Source organism: Arachis hypogaea, chromosome 14 (genome assembly GCF_003086295.3).
Source record: "Arachis hypogaea cultivar Tifrunner chromosome 14, arahy.Tifrunner.gnm2.J5K5, whole genome shotgun sequence".
Classification (NCBI taxonomy): domain Eukaryota; kingdom Viridiplantae; phylum Streptophyta; class Magnoliopsida; order Fabales; family Fabaceae; genus Arachis; species Arachis hypogaea.
The window spans coordinates 8,005,746-8,026,388 of record NC_092049.1 but is presented as its reverse complement, the minus strand read 5'-3'; the positions used below and the strand labels follow the sequence as shown (position 1 = coordinate 8,026,388).

At 37.6% G+C, this 20,643-nt stretch overlaps 3 protein-coding genes and 2 non-coding genes across 5 annotated transcripts; 3 read left to right on the top strand and 2 right to left on the bottom strand.

Annotated features, from left to right (window-relative positions):
- Positions 1-5,093: 5,093 nt before the first annotated feature.
- Positions 5,094-5,663, top strand: LOC140178454 (uncharacterized). The gene has a single exon (XM_072215537.1). The coding sequence runs from the start codon at positions 5,094-5,096 to the stop codon at positions 5,661-5,663; it is 570 nt and encodes a 189-aa protein (XP_072071638.1).
- A 6,326-nt stretch (positions 5,664-11,989) lies between these two features.
- On the top strand, positions 11,990-13,896 carry LOC112741329 (uncharacterized). Its single transcript, XM_025790264.3, has 3 exons — positions 11,990-12,713; positions 12,804-12,885; positions 12,989-13,896. Exons 1-3 carry the CDS (start codon positions 12,702-12,704, stop codon positions 13,648-13,650), a joined length of 756 nt encoding a protein of 251 aa, XP_025646049.1. The 5' UTR covers positions 11,990-12,701; the 3' UTR covers positions 13,651-13,896.
- A 2,466-nt stretch (positions 13,897-16,362) lies between these two features.
- LOC112745553 (U6 spliceosomal RNA) lies at positions 16,363-16,465 on the bottom strand. The gene has a single exon (XR_003173473.1). It is a non-coding gene; the product is annotated as a U6 spliceosomal RNA (small nuclear RNA).
- A 61-nt stretch (positions 16,466-16,526) lies between these two features.
- LOC112741327 (pentatricopeptide repeat-containing protein At4g16390, chloroplastic-like) lies at positions 16,527-19,819 on the top strand. The gene has a single exon (XM_025790263.3). The coding sequence runs from the start codon at positions 17,609-17,611 to the stop codon at positions 19,700-19,702; it is 2,094 nt and encodes a 697-aa protein (XP_025646048.1). The 5' UTR covers positions 16,527-17,608; the 3' UTR covers positions 19,703-19,819.
- Positions 19,820-20,297: 478 nt separating this feature from the next.
- LOC112745435 (U6 spliceosomal RNA) lies at positions 20,298-20,400 on the bottom strand. Its single transcript, XR_003173364.1, has one exon. It is a non-coding gene; the product is annotated as a U6 spliceosomal RNA (small nuclear RNA).
- Positions 20,401-20,643: the final 243 nt, after the last annotated feature.

The window sequence follows — 20,643 nt, the reverse complement described above, 5'->3', positions numbered from 1 at the left end:
AATTCTATTATGATTAAGATATCATTCAATTAAAAAGTGACATATTATAGAGAATAAATTATAAACTATTTTAGAGAATATTGGATAAAATTTATCTATAAATAATTATTTAAGTAATTAAATATCTGTATAGAATTTTTTTTAATTAACACTTGTAGTATATTAAATAAAAATTCCCTTAGACAAAGTAAATAAAGAATGATTTTTCATAATGGTACAACCAATACTAATGATATATCCATTTTTTTAACTGAAGAGATTGATGTCTTTACATCATTGCTAAAATCAGAGTAGTTGCTTGTATCCATTTATTTTGAATAAACAGACATGATTATATATGTTAAGATTTGTGTATCTCTAACTCTTTATTCAAACAACAAATTAAATTTGTGCATGTGTATTGTGTACCTTTTCATTTTAGTAGATTAACAAGATAAGTTTTCCTTTATATATGGAGTATGGACAATAGAAATATATCTATTTATGGATGCACACACATCTTTAAATAATTCAGAAACAATGATTCACATAATAATTGATTATAGCTGTTAAAAGAAACAACAAATTAGTACACGAGATGATCCACAAAAGGTTGGTACAACCAAAATGTTTTCCAATATTCTCTTTTTTTCTTGATAATATAATAGGCTAGTTATGTATACAAAAACTTATTTTATTCACTTTTAAAAAAAAAGGATATTGCTAAACATAATTATCAAATAAGAAAAATGTAGCATTATTTGTCTATGGATCAAACTAGCTTCTCCAAAATAAATGAAGATGGGTTAATTAAAAAAGTGAGGAGTTTAATTATCCTTACATATGAAAATCACAAACTTAATCATAATTAATTCTTTATTTTTTTACTTTATTAATCTTCTCAGTTTAAATGATTTTTTTTTTTTTTGGTTTAGGAGTAGGGACGAAGTTAGGTTGAAATTGAGAGAGGGGCAAAAAATTAATCTTATAATAGAAAAAGAGTAAAATAAAATTTTGAAGGGAAACTAAAATAAAATTTGTACACAATTTATAAAAAAAAATTGAAGTTTGGGAGGGGCCATTGCCCCCTTTTGTTATATGTGGCTCCGCCTCTGTTTACGAGCTAACTATATATATATATATATCACCTTTTTCTGATCTTTATATATGTTAGCATCACGTTTTATATTATTTATTGATTTTAGAGGTTACGAGTTATTGTGACAAAAAATACTATTATTAAGCTTATTGAGGTAATACTCAAAATGATTTTTGAATTTTGATTATGATTTAATTTAATTTTTTAATTTTTAATTGATCTAAATTATATCTAAAAACTTTAAAAATGACTTAAGTTGATTCTTCTATCTATTTTCATCAAACAATGACAATCTGAACAACAGATTAAAAAAGGAAGGTAAAAATATAATTAAAAATCAGATTGTTAATTAATTATTTAATTTCATATTTTAAAATTTGAAAAATTAGGATTAGCAATTAAACCTATTCATACTACGTATAATTACTCCTAATCTCATCACAACCTCCCAATAATCTCCGGTTTTCCTCTCGCTGCCGCAGCTTCACCTGCGCCGTTGCAACCCCCTCCCCCCGCTGTTCTTCTGTAATTGTGACGGATCCCTCCGCAGCCGCCCCGTGCCTCCCCCTTTCTGCTGCACCCGCCATCAGCCGTGCCGTCGCCGCCACAGCCACCTGCCGACACCATTGTAGTCTCATCGTGAATAACAACCCCTGTATTCCCCTCACGTAATCGTGGATGGAGTTTACTATAGGTGAATAAATTTTTACTGTACTATCCTCATTAATCATTGATGATTCTATTCTTTCAGATGGCAAGTGCGCTGTACTGGGTAACAATTCAAGCAGGTAATGAATTAAAGTTTTATTTTGGATATAGAGGTTTAGTTTCCTATAAAATCGGATAGTTGTTGTTGGTGCAGATGGTTGTTTTAATGAATAATTGGATAGTTATTTTATTGGATTCGGTTTAAGTGTAAATAAGTGGGATGTTCAGTTCTCTAGAAAGTTGGATGGTTATTTTAAGTGTTACGTGAATGGTTGTTTTGTGTACAGGAGAGGCAAAATCCATTCACTCAACTAAATACATTTCATGAACACCCTTTTGAAAATTAAAACCCTGGCCATCAACTAACCTATTGAAGTAGCAAGTGGACAGAGTGCGACGCTGGTGATGGTGTCTGCTGTGCCAACCCACGACGAATGCAAGAAGGGGTCCTGCAACAAGTATCTCCAGTGAGCGGGTGAGCGTCGCGTGGTTATGGTGGATGGTGAGCCAAGCAGTGCGTCAAGGGGGAGCATGGAGCTGACCTTCTTTCCCGCTGTGGTTGAAACCGATGCCCAGGTTGGCTTCCAGGGAGGGAGAGAGAGACGCGCGGGGAACGACGGACGCGCAACGGGAAGGAGGAGTCCGTCGGCTATGTTGGCTGCCAGTGAAGGAGAGAGAGACACGCAGGGGAGGGGGCTACTTGTGTAAAACCCACGAAATTAGTGAATAATTAGCTAATAAATTAATTATAAATAAAATAAATTAGAAAATAGAATTTTATAATTTAGTGAGGTAGAACTAATTAAAATAAGAAATTTAACACTACTTTATTGAATTTGGCCCAAAATTGGGCCAAACGGATCGAATCGGGCGAACCAGACCCATATTGAGCCCAAGGCCCAAACTAATCCATTAAAGTACCAAGAACTTAGCTCTCTTTCCCTTTTCCAAATGAGAATCACGCTGGGAAACTTTGGGGGTGAAGGAGCAAAAACCTAACCCTTGTTTTGATTTCAAATTGTCATAACTTTCAATTCGGAGATCCGATCGCCGCACTGTTTACGACCATACTACCACGACAAGTTCTACAAAATCCACCGAACAATTTAGTCGGTAAGTCACATTTTATCACCCAGCTGCTCCTCCTATAATTTCGAAAATTCTTGAGCCTTAGTGTTGAGATTTCGTTAAATCTTGATGTTTAGGAGGAAATTAATCTTGAGATATTGCTGGGTCTTGCTCCAATTTCGCGTTGGTAAGGTGAGACAACTCTAATCCTTGTGAAAATCTTTGATATAGTGAAACCCATATTAATTGAGTGATGTTTAATTGGTATTAGATTGAGTTGTGGGTCATTTGAAGCATGTTGATGGAGTTTGTGATGTTAAAAGCTTGAGGTTGGATTATTGTTACTGGAAATTCTGTTTGGAGTACATTTTTAGAGCTTTGGGCATTAGAGAGAAATCGGCCAAGGTATGGTTTTGGTTTCTCATATTTAATATGTAATATCTCGTAAAAATATAGGCTAGATGACCATAGGATAGGTTGGAATGTATGTTTATGCTAATGATAGTGGCATTAATAAAAATTGATAAATTGTGATGATTTATTATGGATAATTGTGAATACGAATGTTGATAAGTTGAGAATTGATGTATGATGACGAATTATTTGAATTTGAAGGAAAAATGGGCATTTGAGTGATTAGTTATGATATAAAGATAGATATGTGTATTGTTGAATGTTTGATGTTGAATTATTGAGAGAAGAAAGTGAATTGAATTGTGAAGGTTGATTGTTGAAGTTGAAGTGTGATGTTTATAATGATATATATAATGAGCTAAGTGTATGTTGATTGGGATGGGGAAGGTTGACTTGATTGAGAAGGTTGAGGTAAGGGTGTGATAGATTTTGGAGCTATGATATGGTATATCTTGGTGTTGATTATGAGCATAAAAAGTTGGTTTTGAATGATGAGTTGATGAAAATAGAGGTTAGAGCATTTTTGTGAAAATCTAATTTTTGGCCGAACTTTGGTGAGCCATAACTCGGATTTTGGACTCCCAAATTGTTTCAAACTTCTTTCATATAAAAATACTAATATAAGAGTCATTTTAATAGGAGATTTGAAGCAGAAGCTAACAAGGCTCCTACAAAAAAATTTCGACCTCTTCGCTTGGAAAGCCTCCGACATGCCTGGGATAGATACCGAGCTCATGACACATAAATTGTCAGTATATCCAGGGTCCCGACCTGTCCAATAGAGAAGACGGAAGCTCGGTCCTGAACGGGCTCAAGTGGTCAAAGAACAAATACAAGCCCTCTTAGAGGCCGGCTTTATTAGAGAAGTCAAGTATCCGTCCTGGCTGGCAAACGTGGCGCTAGTCAAGAAGCAGAATGACAAATGGAGGATGTGCGTCGACTACACCAATCTAAATAAGGCGTGTCCAAAGGACCCATATCCTCTTCCAAATATTGATACCCTAGTAGATTCCAACTCGAGATATCAATACTTGTCGTTTATGGATGCATACTCGAGATATAATCAAATCCCGATGTATAGACCGGATCAAGAGAAGACATCCTTCATCATGCCTAGAGCGAATTACTGCTATGTAGTCATGTCCTTCAGGTTAAAAAATGCAGGAGCCACATACCAGAGGCTGATGAACAAGGTGTTTGTACCTCACCTTGGGAATTTAATGGAGGTATACATGGATGACATGTTAGTAAAAACTAAGGATGAAGCCAACCTCCTGACCGACCTCTCACAAGTCTTCAGCACCATAGGGTGCACGGGATGAGATTAAATCCCGCAAAGTGCACCTTTGCAGTAGAGGCCGGTAAATTTCTAGGATTTATGATGCTAACACAAAGGGGGGTTGTAGCTAACCCCAATAAGTATAGAGCAGTCTTGGAAATGAAGAGCCCAACCTACTTAAGGGAAGTCTAGCAGCTGAATGGCCGACTCGCAGCTCTCTCTAGGTTTTTGGCAGGATCAGCATTGAGATCCCTACCACTTTTTTCTGTACTAAATCAGGGAAGAACTCGTCTTGTATTTGTCTGTAGCCAAAAAGGCTGTGGCATCAGCACTAATACGGGAGGATGAGGTCGGACGGCATCCTGTATACTTCACCAGTAAAGTTCTGCAAGGCCCTGAGTTAAGGTACTAAAAACTCGAGAAGTTTGTGTATGCCTTAATAGTGGCATCTCGAAAGTTGTGGCCTTATTTTCAAGCTCATACAATAAAGTTCGAACGAACCAGCCCATGAAGTATATTCTTCTAAAAACAAATATTGCGGATAGAATGGTTCAATGGGCTATAGAACTATCCGATTTCGACCTAAAGTATGAAACTCGGACAGCGATTAAAGTCCAGTGCCTGATCGACTTCATGGCAGAATACGCGGGAGATCAAGAGGAAGCCTCCACAACTTGGAAGTTGTGCGTGGATGGCTCTTCCAATAAAATCAGAAGCGGTGCAGGCATAATACTGGTCAACCAAGAGGGGACCCAAATAGAAGTCTCCCTGAAATTTGAATTCCCGGCCTCTAACAATCAGGTTGAATATGAAGCCTTGATTGCCGGGTTGAAGTTAGTAGAAGAAGTCGGTGCAACCAAAGTAGTGGTCTTCAGTGACTCTCAAGTGGTGACTTCTCAAATCAATGGAGAGTATCAGGCTAAAGACCCAAATATGAAAAGGTACTTGGTTTTGGAGTACCTTAGGCGATTCTCAGAGACCGAAGTCAGACACATAACTCGAGATCTTAACAGCAGAGCAGACGCTCTCTCCAAATTAGCAAGTACCAAACCAGGAAAAAATAACAGAAGTCTGATCCAGGAAACTCTCCAAGAGCCCTCTGTCACGAAAACATAGGCTAAACAAGATGTCCTAGAGGTATCTGGCTTGGACCTCGGGTGGATGACCCCATTAATTGAATACATAAAGTTCAACATCTTACCCAAGGAAGAAAAAGAGGCCAAGAAAATTCGAAGGGAGGCACAAAGTTACACCTTGGTGAAAAATATCCTCTATAGAAGAGGAATATCTACACCATTGTTGAAGTGCGTCCCGACCTCAAGGACGATAGAAGTTTTAGAAGAGTTGCACAATGGTATCTGCAGAAACCATCTCGGAGCAAGGTCTTTAGCCGGGAAAGTTATCCGAGCCGGGTTCTACTAGCCGACCTTGCAGAAGGATGCCACAGACTTCGTGAAGAAATGCCAGCCATGCCAAGTTCATGCTAACTTTCATGTCGCTCCCCCCGAAGAGCTTATCAGCATAACTTCTCCATGGCCTTTTGCAAAATGGGGGCTGGACCTACTTGGACCTTTTTCCCAAGCGGCTGGACAAGTAAAATACCTCATAGTGGGAGTAGATTACTTCACGAAGTGGATCGAAGCAGAGCCCTTGGCCACCATCACGGCTCAGAGAAGTCAGAAGTTCCTCTACAAGAATATCATTACCAGGTATGGAATTCTCCATTCCATCACCACGGATAATGGTACCTAGTTCACCGACTCTATATTCAGAAACTTGGTAGCCAGTATAAAGATCAAGCACCAGTTCACCTCGGTTGAACACCCACAAGCAAATGGACAAGCCGAGGCAGCCAATAAAGTCATACTAGTTGGATTGAAGAAAAGGCTTCAAGATGCAAAGGGGGCTTGGGCCGAGGAGCTCCCTCAAGTGTTATGGGCGTACCGGACTACACCTCAGTCTGCCACTGGAGAAACACCCTTCCGACTTGCAAAGTCCAAGGGTAAGGTTCTATGATGAAGTCGGCAACCTTCAAGCACATAAAGAAGAGCTCGAACTACTCCGTGAAGTCCGAGAACAAACCCGGATAAGGGAAGCAACGCTCAAGCAAAGGATGACGAGTAGATACAACAAGAAAATCATTCGTAGAAACTTTGCTTTAGACGACTTGATTTTGATTCGTAATAACATTGGTGTAAACAAGTCAGGTGAAGGAAAGCTCGCCGCAAACTAGAAAGGGCCATATAAGATAAGTGAAGTCCTTGGAAAGGGATATTACAAAGTATCCGACTTGAGTGGTGCCGATCTCCCTAGATCGTGTCATGCCTCCAACATGAGGAGGTATTATAGCTAGAAGTGAACTCCGCTCCCTGATGTACTCTTTTTCCCGACTTCATGGTTTTTTTCCAAAAAAGGGTTTTCCTGAAGGGGGGTTTTAACGAGGCATCAAAGTGGGGACTAAGGGTTAAAAGTTTTAAATCCCTTAGTAGCTAACAACAACTTTTATAAAAAGTTATCTCCATCAATTAATAAACATTTATTTTATCTCTTCATAATTCCATTAGTAATATTATTCTATGAAACGCACCGATTTAAGTTTGAAAAAGCGTGAAAATCCCTTGACCGACCTGAGTGGTCGACGAGATAAAACGACGAGGTACAAATCGGTGTAAAGATGTTATAAAAGACGATCATGATAACTCAGAAATAATATCGCTAACGACTCATAAAGTCGGAAAGCCCGAGAAAAAACAAAATGCCTTGCAAAAATGACCTAAGTTATGAAAAGAATTTGATAAGTAAAATTGAATATGTAAAGTCAAAATAATGGAACACAAAAAGAGATACGAAAATTCCTCAAAAATAGAAGAAAAGGTTTTCTCAAAATTTTCCTACAAAAAGTTTTTGGAAAGTTCTAACTTAGAACAATTCATATGACGAAAAACTTTTTTCATAAACCGGGAAGATCAAAACAACAAAGGGTTTTTTCGCAAAAAGCCTTATACAAAATCAGGCAACAAAAATTATTTTTTCCAAACATCAAAAAACGCCCGCAAACATACATAATCAAAATATTTTGTTAAAAGGTCCTTATTCAAAAAAGGACCAGCGAAAACAAATAAATTTTGTTAATGTCCGTATTAAGGGACAAGTGTCAGAAACCACCACAAAAAATAAACATATAAAAATAAATTGTTTGAAAAGGGCCCACAAGCCGGGCCCTAGTAACTGGAAATCATTGGAAACCGAGAAGAGGATTGGAATCATTGGCAGGAGTGGAAATCGGGTCTGCTGCAGGAGTCGGAAGGGTCTGAGGGGTCTCTTCGGCAGCAGAAGTCGGAGCTTCAGAAAAGCTCGGCAAGAATCCTTCCTGTTGCTCCACCTCACGAGGAGGAGACTAAACAATACGCTGCCCACGAGTCTTCAGCTCAGAATCGGTTTCAGGACGAGGAGGAGAGACAATTGCCCCATCAATAACGACCTTATCGGGATGGAGAGGTGAAAGGTCCAAGTCAGGAGCGATAACTCCGACTTGTTCCTTGAACACCCTAAAAGCCTCCTCCGAGCTCTCAACAATAGAATCATCCAAGTCCTGATAAGCCTCCCGATTCAACTCTAGTTGCTTCTGCAGATCAATATTCTCAGAAAAAAGCCTAACATAATATTGCTCCGCCTTCTCCTTCAACCCCTCAGCCAGTGCACATTGAGCCATAAGCTTTTTTCCCCTATCCTGGAACCGAGCGAGCTCCTCCTTCAGTCAGGAATTCTCCTCCTGCAGCCTATTCTCCTCTTCCTGATACAGGACAATTCTCCCCTGAAGGTCTTCTATGGATCTTTGAAAATAACTCAAAGGAGTTTTGTCGAGTATGTCAAGAAGGGCAGTACAGACCCCAGCCGTCCGAATTTTCCCCGTGCAAGAATTTGAAGATGGTTTCGCAAGGAAGCATCATCCATGAAAATTTGTCTAAAAGGAAGGATGTGCTTCCTTGCAAACTTCGGACCATCAAAGTTGGCCTCCCCAGCAGTGGAAGAACCAGTCTTCGAGGTCTTCCGCTTCTTCTTTTCAGGCTCGGTGGAGGGCTGAACGGGTGGGGCAGGAGCAGGAGGAGGAAGAGAAGAAGTATGAATATGGTTTACCAGAATAGGACGAGAGGAGGAGGTCCCCAAACCCGAATCTCGGAGAGGAGGAGTGCCAGAAGCTCCGACCTTTGCAGCATCAGTTCGGGTGCGGGCCTTCTTCTTCGCCTCTTGTACCTTTTGATAAGCAGCACTCGATTCACTCTTCACCATTTCTGGAAGGAAGACCAAAAATAATTAGTATACAAGCCAGATAAATGCTAGTCGGAAGATATCACAAATGGCGACAAAATAAACCAAAAAAAAAAAATCTACCTAGCTCGATTTGGACGAAACTCGGAGGGCCAATGAGAAATTTCTTAGTATCCAGATTGGATCTCTCCCCCAGGCCTCTCGAAAAAATTCAACAACGGCCTCCTCTACCTCATTCAAGTCATCTAGGCCATATTTATCTATGGGGGAGGCCTCCGACCAGTACAGAGGAAATCGGGGCTCGTTATTCTCGTTTAGGAAAAAATGATGATGGCCCTCTACAGCTCGGACCTTGAAGAAAAAGTTTTTGAAGTCATGAAAGGACTCGTCAAAAATGAAAAATACCTTCCGACCCTAGATAACTCGAAAAGATACCCATTGCTGTGTGTTCTGCTTACTAAAAGGTCGGGTAAGGTGGAAGAGATAGAAAAAGATTTTTAAAGAAGTCGAAAAGTCAAGCTCTTGGTTGACAAGTTAGTAAATCTTCAGGAAACTCCAGGAATTGGGGTGAAGTTGAGTAGGAGCAACTTGGCAGTGGGACAAAACTTCCATTTCAAAATCAGAAAAAGGAAGAAAAACCCTCAAACGGGTGAAAAGGCAGTAATAGATGAAGAAAAAATGAGAACCAGAATCAACAATCCTCCCACAGCAAACCCGGTCCTTAGGATCCGGGGCCACTAATTCATACTTAAGCTCGTCAGCCTCAAAACTACAAATCCTATGATGGGTACGAAGCTCGGTTATGAAGTCAGTATCCACTAGAGGTTTCTCAATAAGTACAGAATTGTCTACCCATCTCAAAAGGGTCTCAGGGATACGAGAAGATATTTTTTCAGCAATAAGGAAGTGTATATAAAAGTAATAAAACCTACAAGAAAAAATAAAATCATAAAAAAACAGGAACTCCAAAGACAAGACAGTTTCTTCCAAAAACAAATAAAGAAAATAATCACCAAGCGACAAAAGAAGCGATTTTTGTAAAATAAACATACAAAAATTCTAAAGCTTCGCACTGCAAATAAAGAAACAATAAAGGCATAAAACCCCCGTCAAACACACAAGTGCACCAAGCAGAAATAAAAAGAAAGCACTACACGAACGATGGAGGGAAGCAAGGAGAACTAACCTTCTTTGAAAAAAGGAGGGGGTTCCGGTAGCCGACCTGAAGTACCCATGAACGAAAGGTCAAAGGGATTTTTGGAGCAAAAAAGTGAAAGAGCAAGAAAGAAACTTCGAAGAGAAGACGAAAGAAAACAAAGAAAGAAGAGAGAAAAGTATTTATAACAGACCAGGAGCATAACGGTAAAACGACGCAGTCATTAAAGAAACGCGCCGTTACCAATGTAACTGCCCCCACGTGTAAATGCAAAATCCCAAACGGACGCGACGTTTGATTAGACACGATGATTGAGAAATTAAAAATCACGTCAGTTGCTAACAAAAATCACCTCGTTAACAAAAATCACGTCGTTTTCCGACTTGAAAGAACCCGAGTTCAACTAATACTCGAATCCAACTCATAGCTAAGAGATCGGACTCGAGTAGGGGCACTGTTCATGCCCTGATCCAATATTATGATCCAGGCCCAAGTAAGCCAAAAAGGACCAATCCAAAGGTTGGCCTTTACCCCCTACCCGACCTCTTCAAAGAGGTCGGGTTCGACATAAGCTCCTCTCAAAGAGGTCAGGTTCAACATAAGCTGACATATAACACTTATTCAAATAAGTAACTGCCTCCTAAAATCTTTCATCCACTTCTAGAGAAGATATCTCAACAACCCTAAGATAAATGGACGGTTACCACCTTCAGAAGTGGAGCTAGTCCAACAGTGGTTATTGGATCATCACCTATAAATACACTGACACACTCAGGTAAAGTTAAGTTCCAATATTCTCTGAACCTGCTTACCCCCTTGTTAACTTAGACATCGGAGTGTCTTTGCAGGTACCACCCCCCATTCTGCCAAACGCTTACAGTTCGGGCGGCGTCTCCCAGATGTAAAGCAAGTCGAAGACTATCTTCTTCTAACGTTTGGATCTAGCCTTCAAACCCAATCCACTTATCTCACGTTACCCACATAACAGGTAGGTATGAAGTAATTTCTGCTTATGTAATAGTACTACTTAACTGATGAACAAAAATATTAGTTTGAGAGTCATAATTTAAGAACCATAAGTAGTCATAACTCTTCTTTTTTTAGTTTTTGTTTGCATTTATTAATTAGTACTAGAATATATATATATATCAAATATAATAAATATGTAATTATAAATATTATATACATAAAATTATAAATATTAAATTAAATAAAAATAATTTTTGATTACGATCTCTCTAGTATTACTCAACTAAATATATTAGTATAAAACACTTGATAGTTAAATTAATAAGAAACTGATCTGGATAAGAAAAATTAAAGGCGATCGAAACCTGGAAGAATGAAGAAAAAGGCACCAATTATATATGGGTATGGGTATGAACTGCAGCCAAAAATCACATTTCATTTGTAATTTGTTGATGAATGGATGATGATAGATTGAACCGTGTTTACACCAGATTTGGAAGAAGTGTGCATCACATTCTGTTATTATTGCAAAACACTCGGTGTCTCGGTGAGTAGCTCAAAGGAACATGTGGAGACTTTCTTGGAGCCCACAAATTTCGACTGGTTCCTTCTCCTAATCCTAAGGCATATATAATAATTATAATTAAATATAGAATAAATAAATATTGATAAAAGTATAAAACACTAGGTATACAGTATTTATAAATAATAAAAATATTATTTTGTACACTAAAATCAGCTACTAAAATCAACTATTAATATATTTGTATATAAATATATGTGTGGTTTAATTTATTTTCAATGTGTTTCAGTAAGTATTTGTGTATTTCAGGATATATTTTATACTGATGGTTGATTTTGGTGTACACGTAGCATAACTCTTATAATAAACACCATCTTGACACCAAATCTTATAATAACTGAATACGCATTTTTTTATTTTATTAATTAAAAAATAATTTAAATATACAATTAATTAGGAGCAATTGTATTTTTATACGAATATAAAAAATATTTGGTTTATAAATAATATTTTTCTTAAATCTTTGATTCTGAATTAGGTAGTAACATAATTCAATTCCCAACCTCTTCAGCTAGAGTTTGGTTATGGTCAGTGATTACTGATTACTGATCGAAGCATGATCTCATTTAATATACTGTATGGAAATAGCTGACACTATTAGTAAAAATGAACATTGGGAAAAAAATCTTTCAAATACCTAATTAAAATTATTTGTTGTGTAATTATTATTATTATATGTTTTCTGCTTCTTTGAAAGAAATTGCTCTTAACCATTATTTTTGTTGCTGACAGAACTAATAGAGTAACAAAAATAGTCCAATCCAAAAAAAAAACCATACAAACAGTATTGAGCCAAAAAAAAATAATATAGAGGGTGAAAGCAGTATTTGTGTTTCTCTTAAAGCGAATTTTGACATGATTTGTTACGTTCCAAAGTAGAGTTGACACGTGTGTTTGTGTGAGTTGTGGGCATTAAATAACCATGGTAATTGGGAGCGAGTGATATAGGGATTGAAGAGAGAGCATGCATTTGCATTGTGAATTAAAAGGAGCACATGGTATTCAACCTTCTCTGCTGATTCCATCTCAATCCAAGCACAAGCAGAAGCAGCTCCACCTCCCCCACGTGTTGTCATCTCATTGGTTTCAATAGCGGTAGTGCTCAGCTTGCTTTCTTACATTTGCATCCCATCATCATCACCCTCAGATCTGAACCTTTAATTTCACTCCCATCACCATGGCTGAGAAGGTATGTATATCGTATCTTTATCTTATAGATAATCAATTAATTGAAGTCACTATAGTTTCTAATTGGAGCACATTCATGCATTCAATATAGGTGACTGTAATGAAGCTCAAGGTTGACCTTGAATGCCACAAATGCTACAAGAAGGTCAAGAAGGTTCTCGCTAAGTTCCCTCGTCAGTTCTCTTCTCTCTTTTCTTTCTTAACAATTTCAATCTCATTTATTTTTTTTGCATCAAATTGAGTTTATTTTATTTCCTGTCATTTTGTGAACAAGAGAAATTCGAGACGAGAAATTCGACGAGAAGCAAAATATCGTGACCATCACGGTGGTGTGCTGCAGCCCCGAGAAGATCCGGGACAAGCTTTGCTACAAAGGCGGAGGCTCCATCAAAAGCATTGAAATCGTCGACCCGCCCAAGCCCGAAAAGAAGAAGGATGCTGATGACAAGCCCAAAGCCCCCGCACCTGACCCTCCAAAGAAGAAAGATGCTGCTGCCGACAAACCAAAGCCCAAGCTCGCAGATGAGCCCGACAAGAAGAAGGATGCCGGGGACAAGGAGAAGCCTAAAGATGCTGCTCCCAAGGAAAAGGCTGATAAGCCCAAGGGTGACTCCGAGAAGCCTAAGGGTGACCCCGAGAAGCCCAAAGACAAGCCCGCAGAGGCAAAACCCGCACCTCCTCCCGTTAAGATTGCGGATCCCGTGGCGGCGTACCCGCCCGCGCCGCAACCGATGATGGTTCCAGTGGGTATATGCGTGACGGGCTATGAAGGTGGGCCTGGGCCGTGCGTGAATGGTTACGCTGGGCCCGTGATGTGCTACGATGGGTACTATGCAAGGCCCGTTTACGATAGTTACGGTGGAGGGAGACCGTATTATGTGAACCGTTGTGATCAATATTTCAGCGATGAAAACCCGGCAGGCTGCACCGTCATGTGATGTGATGATGTCATCACATCTCAATCATGTTTATTATTGTTCAATCAATCTTTTTCCATTTCTTTCTTCTTTTCTTATTTGTTATCTAAATGTGCCAGCGTCTCATTATCATAGGAAAGAAACAAGTGGGGGAAATAAAGATGAACACAATATGTTTTTCTTTTTTATTTTTACTTTTTTGGTTTTGCAATTTGTAATTTAATATATGATATAATAAACTCATGGAATTCACCAAGTGAAGTATAATTCCTGTGTCGGATTTATGAAAAGCATACCTAAACTCTTTGTTTATTTAATTTATTTATGTGTTGATATCTGAATGATGTGGTAATTAATAGTATCTGAAAAGCTAGTGTCCAAATATGACGTTAAGGGAGATTATCTTATTAATTAAGTTCTTTAATTTGATGTCACTACTATAGCCGAAGGAATTAAGGTTAACCCTTTTCCCATAACGTACATGATTTAATTATGTATTGGTCATTTTCGTGCAAACGTATGTGCACTAAAAAAGTTGAAGTCACAAGGAGGGGCCTAATAATAACTAGATCAGGTGGCTATGGAAGGCAGAGTTTGTTGTATGTATATAGATGCTTGAGAAATGAGAATGTTTAGTTAGGAAGCAGCCAACAAAAAATGATCACATCACACATTGTATCGTTCGGTCGACAAATTTGAACAAGTGTTTAGATAATTGCTACTCACTGAGTCATATGTGCTTTAGACTTTAGTGGTTATAATGGCATAATGTATAATATGTAGACAAAGACAAATTGACAACCATGATTCTCTTCTTTTCGGTAACCACTGTTTTGGCTTCACCACCTCATCATTAGATCCATGAACCTACATTACCAAATTAGCCAATACAAAGAGATATATATGACTCGCATCTTGTCCCACTTTCAAATAGATTATATGTTTACATGTGAGTGATTGAGATTATCCAGTTATTAAATAAAAATAATAATAATAGGCGCAACAGCAACCAGAAGCTAAGTATATAATAATAGGGACCAAATTAAAATTTGAGAACGAATTGAATAAATGAAAGGGTCATAATATAATATATAATGAAATGATTCGGTAGTATTCTTTCGAAGTTACGATGCCACAAAAATTTGTCTCCTTGCTTCTGTTGCATCACATGCTTTTGCATAGATGATAGATGTTGAAATCGATTAAGTAGTATATTTGAAAAGAAAAGTACGTAGGTAGGTAATGAAAATACTAAATAATATGAACAATAGATATATTAAATGTTTAATTTAATAAGTATGCAGATGATTATATTTATTATTTTTAATTAGATGATTATTTATTTTGATTTGATTTACATAATTAATAATGATTAGATATTCAATTTACTAGGTATATAGATGATTATCATAATGTTAAAATTTAGAAAGCAATTGTAGAGTAAAATATTTTTTTATTTTATTAGATTAATTCTAAAACTCATTATTCATATTATTTACAAAAGTTATTGTCTACCTAACAAAACCAACTTTAAAAATAAATACTTGTAATCATAAACAGCATATATATATGGTCAAACTACGTTTGCAGATCCTAATGTATGTGTCGGCACCGTCGCGTAACTCGTGCTAGATCCATATAATTAGAGGAATCGAATCAAAAGTTTAAGTTGAACATTTTAATTTTTGATTAATTTGATATATAATATAATTATGTATATATTTTTATTTGATAAATAATAATTTAAATTTTTAAAATAAATAATTTCTTTATATAGAATATCTGTGTATGTCTAGTGTCTACATACAATTCACACTTTAAATCTTAAATAGTGTAAAAAAATTCCGCATGATGTTAATATTTTACGTTTGAACTCATATTATAATTTTATTTTTAATTTTTTTAATTCATTCTTTTGATTTTATGTAAAATTTTCATTTTAGGAACTTACATAATTTTAGCAATGGTTACATAAATCATATACAAAAATGTTATGTATACATTAAAATTAGTAACTAAAATCAGTCAATATATATATATATATATATATATATATATATATATATATCGTTTAACCTATTTTTAATATATATTTTATATTAATAGCTAATTTTAGTAACTGAACTTAGTGTGTAAGTATAATTGAATTATATATGTGTAGAATACAAACAAATCTTTCTCTCATTTATTTTTTTACCTACCTAGTAGATAATTATGCTTGGTTAGTATACCAACTTGGAAAAAGAAAAAAAAAATCTTACGTCAGCATTTTTTTATCAAAATTTGATTATCTTATAGAAAAATGTGTATCCTCTGCAAAATTTCTGGTAAATGTGTGTAGATCTTGTTACCATTGTATCTTATCTAACCACATTCTTGATTTGCAGTGAGAAAATCTTCAAACTGAGTAAAATTTACATATATAAAGAACAAGACTACAAATAGAAAAGAAGCATATAAATGTGGATCAACAGCCAACTCTACACTATATTTTCTTAGCCGAGTATTCTGCACAATATTTTCTAAGCATAAATATTCTGCAGCATCCAATATTCCAACATCTGAAGCAATTTACATACATGAACATGATTACATGGAGAGCAAGAACCATGCATTTTTTAAATGTATATGAACCCAATGAATTTTCTAAGCAGAAGTATAAATATTCTGCAGTATCCAATATAAACATATGAAGCAATTTACATACATGAACATGAAGAGGATGGACAGGAAAAAAATTTGGACCATTTCTCGATTTGTGCGTGTCATCCTTGCGCAGGGGCCATGCTAATCTTCTCTGTATCGTTCCAATTTTATCGGATGTCCCCGAAGGGACGAGCCTTCTTTGCACCCTCTGCTATATATATTGTCAGAGTTATATGATGCTACTCGATGTGGTACTTCTAAAAGAGCTTCTTTTGATACCCACAGGCCACAGCACAAAATAAGGAGGATATCATACATTTGGGTCAAGTTCTACCTTCCACTCAGCTGAAAATAATTGGAATCACCTTCATGAAACCAAATAATGGAGAACCAGAGGCATCACCTTTCTCTCAGAAGCAGATGATTTGCTAGCCAGAATGTATCAAACATTTTGATGTAATTTCAGTATCTATGAAATCATTTTACATCAATCTCCATATCTATGAATTAGAAGAATGAGAAGAGAACATTGTAGCTAGGGAACATGTGTATATTTCTATTAGAACTTCCCATTATTAAGGCTCTACCAAGAAAGGATACATTTGAATCATACCTCATTTATAAGTTGGAAGAAATAAAAATCAAAGCTTTGCCAGCATATGAACATCATCTATCAAGGAAAACCAGTCCAAGATGGATAATATTTGACAAAGGTTTTTTGCTGAGATGCTAGATTATATTATCAAATTTTTTATTGTAATGCCAAATCTTAATTCTATGGACGATAAGTGGAAGAGGAGGAAAGAGGACTCATAACATGCAAAGAAATAAAACTAGTCTTTATGTAAGAATTAGAGTCCATGTTCATTATTCTTTTCCATGCAAATACCATATTCTCTGTGTCTAACCTTAGATTCATTCATTGTTTTCCATGCTAATCTAGATTTATGTACATGAATTTTTCTACTCCATCTCCATATTCCTTCCCTGAACCTGAAGTTCTTTCTACCATGCAGCTTTCTCTAAAATAAGATTACCCAACATCCTAGTTCCTATCATATTTAGTTACCGAATTCTACTAACACCATGAATAAAAACGAGACTAAAGCTTGCATAACCAGAGGAAGAAGCTAAATTCTACTAAAACCATGAATAAAAATGGGAATATAGCTTGTGTAACACTTACCATAGGTAGAAGAAGAGTTGCAGGGGCCATGCCTCTGTATATATTCTGTCAGAATCATTTGATGCTACACGATGTGGAACTTTGAAATCAAAACATGAAAATAGCTTTCAGTCACTGTCCAACACAGAAGACAGAACACACCCAAACATGGCTTCGCGCCTCTGTTGTTCTTCCCCTTCCCCTCTCTCCCATCAACATCGCTGTTCTCAAACCCATTCCCGCATCTCCCCTTCTCCAACCACCAAACCCAAAACCTCCCTTCAACTTATTCATGTCTCCTTACAACAACACCAACACCCAGAACAAGAAGCACCCTCGTCTTCCTCCAAACCCCGCATCTGGGTTAACCCCAACAACCCCTTAGCCAAACGCCTCCGCCGCAAATCCAACTCCTCCAGGTACGTCTCCCTTGTCAAGTTCGCCCAATCTCTCGATTCCTGCGACCCCACTTCCGAACAAGTTTCTACGATCCTTGCTTCTTTCGGGAACACTGTTCTTGAACGTGATGCGGTCTTTGTTCTCAATAAGATGGAGAATTCTAACACAGCGCCTCTTGTAATGAGACACTTCAGGGACAAGATTAAACCCTCTAAAGACACCGAATTGATTCTCTATAACGTTACCGTCAAGGTGTGTAGGAAATCCATGGATTTCCAAGCTGCGGAGAAGCTGTTTGATGAAATGCTTCAGAGAGGGATGCAGCCTAATAACATTACATTCTCCACTTTGATCAACTGTGCCAGGATGTGTGCTTTGCCTGATAAGGCTGTCGAGTGGTTTGAGAAGATGCCGGGCTTCGGATGCGAGCCAGACGGAATTACCTCTTCGGCTATGGTGTATGCTTATGCACGCACTGGTAATGCTGACATGGCCCTGAAGCTATATAATCGAGCGAAGGAGGAGAAGTGGCGCCTTGATGCCGTGACATTCTCGGCATTGATTAAGATGATTGGAGTGTCCGGAAACTATGATGGATGCTTGAGTGTGTACCAAGAAATGAAGGAACTTGGTGTGAGGCCTAACATGGCATTGTATAACACGCTGTTGGAGGCCATGAGGAAAGCTAGGAGACCCCGGCAAGCCAAGGCTATATATTCAGAGATGATAAGTAATGGGTTCTCACCAGATTTGGTAACCTATGCATCTCTTATAAGGGTGTATGTAAGAGCACAATTTAGTGATGATGCTCTAAGTGTTTATAAGGAAATGAAGGAGAAGGAAATTGAGATGAGTTCAATTCTTTATAATGTGCTTTTGGCGATGTGTGCTGATGTTCACCGTGTTGATGAAGGTGTTAGGATTTTCAAGGACATGAAGAGTTCTGGGACTTGCCAGCCTGACAGTTGGACCTATTCATCCATGATCACCTTGTATTCGTGCCATGGCAAAGTTTCAGAGGCAGAGGCAATGTTGAATGAGATGATTGAATCCGGAATTGAGCCTACTATCCTTGTTCTGACATCGATGGTCCAGTGCTATGGAAAAGCCAAGCGAACTGATGATGTTGTGAAGATATGTAATCAACTCTTGGATTTGGGGATGGTTCCGGATGACCGCTTCTGTTGTTGTCTTCTGAATGTTATGGCTCAAACACCAAATAAAGAGATGGGTATGCTGACAGATAGTGTTGAGAAGGGTAACGCAAAACTTGGGTCTGTGGTTAGATATTTGGTGGAAGAACAGGAAGGTGATGGAGATTCTTTTATAAAAGAAGTATCAGAGCTTCTTAGTTCAGTTGATGCTGAAGCGAAAATGCCCTTATGCAATTCTCTCATTGATCTTTGTGTGAAGCTGAATGCAAATGGCAGAGCACATGACCTTCTAGACTTGGGACTGAAACTTGAGATATATGTTGAATTACAGCTCAGGTCTCAAACTCAGTGGTTGTTGCACCTGAAGAGACTCTCGGTCGGAGCTGCTCTTACTGCATTACATGCTTGGATGAACGACTTGTCGAAGGCTTTTGAATGCGGGGAGGACCTTCCACCATTGCTTGGAATTAATACTGGGCAGAGGAAGTACAAGCCTTCAGACAAAGGTCTGTTTTGTGTCCTTGAATCACATTTGAAAGAGCTCAATGCTCCATTCCATGAGCATCCAAACAAGGCTGGCTGGCTTTTGACCACCACTGCAGAAGCCAAGTCATGGCTGGAGTCTAAGGGTTCAACCGAATCAATCTCCACTTCAAACTCCCTAACTCAAACAAATGAACAATGGCCTGTCACCGTTAATAATGTTTAGGAGATGTATAATGTAGTTATGCATTTTCTGATTCATTTTTGCAGAAACGTTGTATTAGTTTAATAAAGAGTAAATTATTTTTCGTATTAATAAATTTTGAAGGTCTTATATAGAGTACATGGATGCTGTTATTACTGCAATATTCATGAACATGCATTATAAATTTATAATCAAAGTCTTTAACCTTTTTATCCTCATTGTCATTGTACATGAACCGGAAGAAGACAACAGCTTAGGGCAATTAGGAAAGATATGAAAAGTACTTCAGTTTCACTTTCATGTAATTTCACCAAATCAAATTACCCAACATTTTATCATCTACTTGTGATTTGCATGTTTAGTAAAACGTTCAGCAGCAAAATAAAAACGAATTAGTAATGGATAATTACTCTAACAATTCAGGGCATGTAAATCGATATAATAGATATAAACAAACATCTTCGTCAAGAAAGTGGAAAACACTTATAGTTAATATACCATGCTAGGAGAGCATCCAAAATCTGACTGAACCTGATAATAAAACCATAAATGGGTCTAAGTTACTTCGAAAACATGATAATGGGTTTGCAAGGAAGGAAGAAAGAGGGGTAGAAAAAAAAATTTGGACCATTTCTCGATTTGTGCGTGTCATCCTTGCGCAGGGGCCATGCTAATCTTCTCTGTATCGTTCCAATTTTATCGGATGTCCCCGAAGGGACGAGCCTTGTCTGCTCCCTCTGCCATATATTCTGTCAGAGAGACGCGATACTACCCGATGTGGGACTTTACCGAGTCAAGAAGAGAAACTGAACATGAAAATGGAGGACGATTAACATGTCCATCACAGTTTGCATGAGCTCATAACCGAGTTCTTTCACTCAGTTGCAGGGAGGGAGCTGGGACATGAAGAAGAAGGTGACCGAAACTCTACAGTGGTAACTTTTTACATTTGTGTGGGCTCC

Bases quoted from the DNA above. Each gene is read 5' to 3' on its own strand.
- LOC112741329 (XM_025790264.3), top strand. The intron at 12,886-12,988 runs GTCAGTTCTCTT...TGTGAACAAGAG, and splicing joins GGTTCTCGCTAAGTTCCCTC to AAATTCGAGACGAGAAATTC.
- LOC112741327 (XM_025790263.3), top strand. From the start codon at position 17,609: ATGGCTTCGCGCCTCTGTTGTTCTTCCCCTTCCCCTCTCTCCCATCAA.
- LOC140178454 (XM_072215537.1), top strand. From the start codon at position 5,094: ATGGTTCAATGGGCTATAGAACTATCCGATTTCGACCTAAAGTATGAA.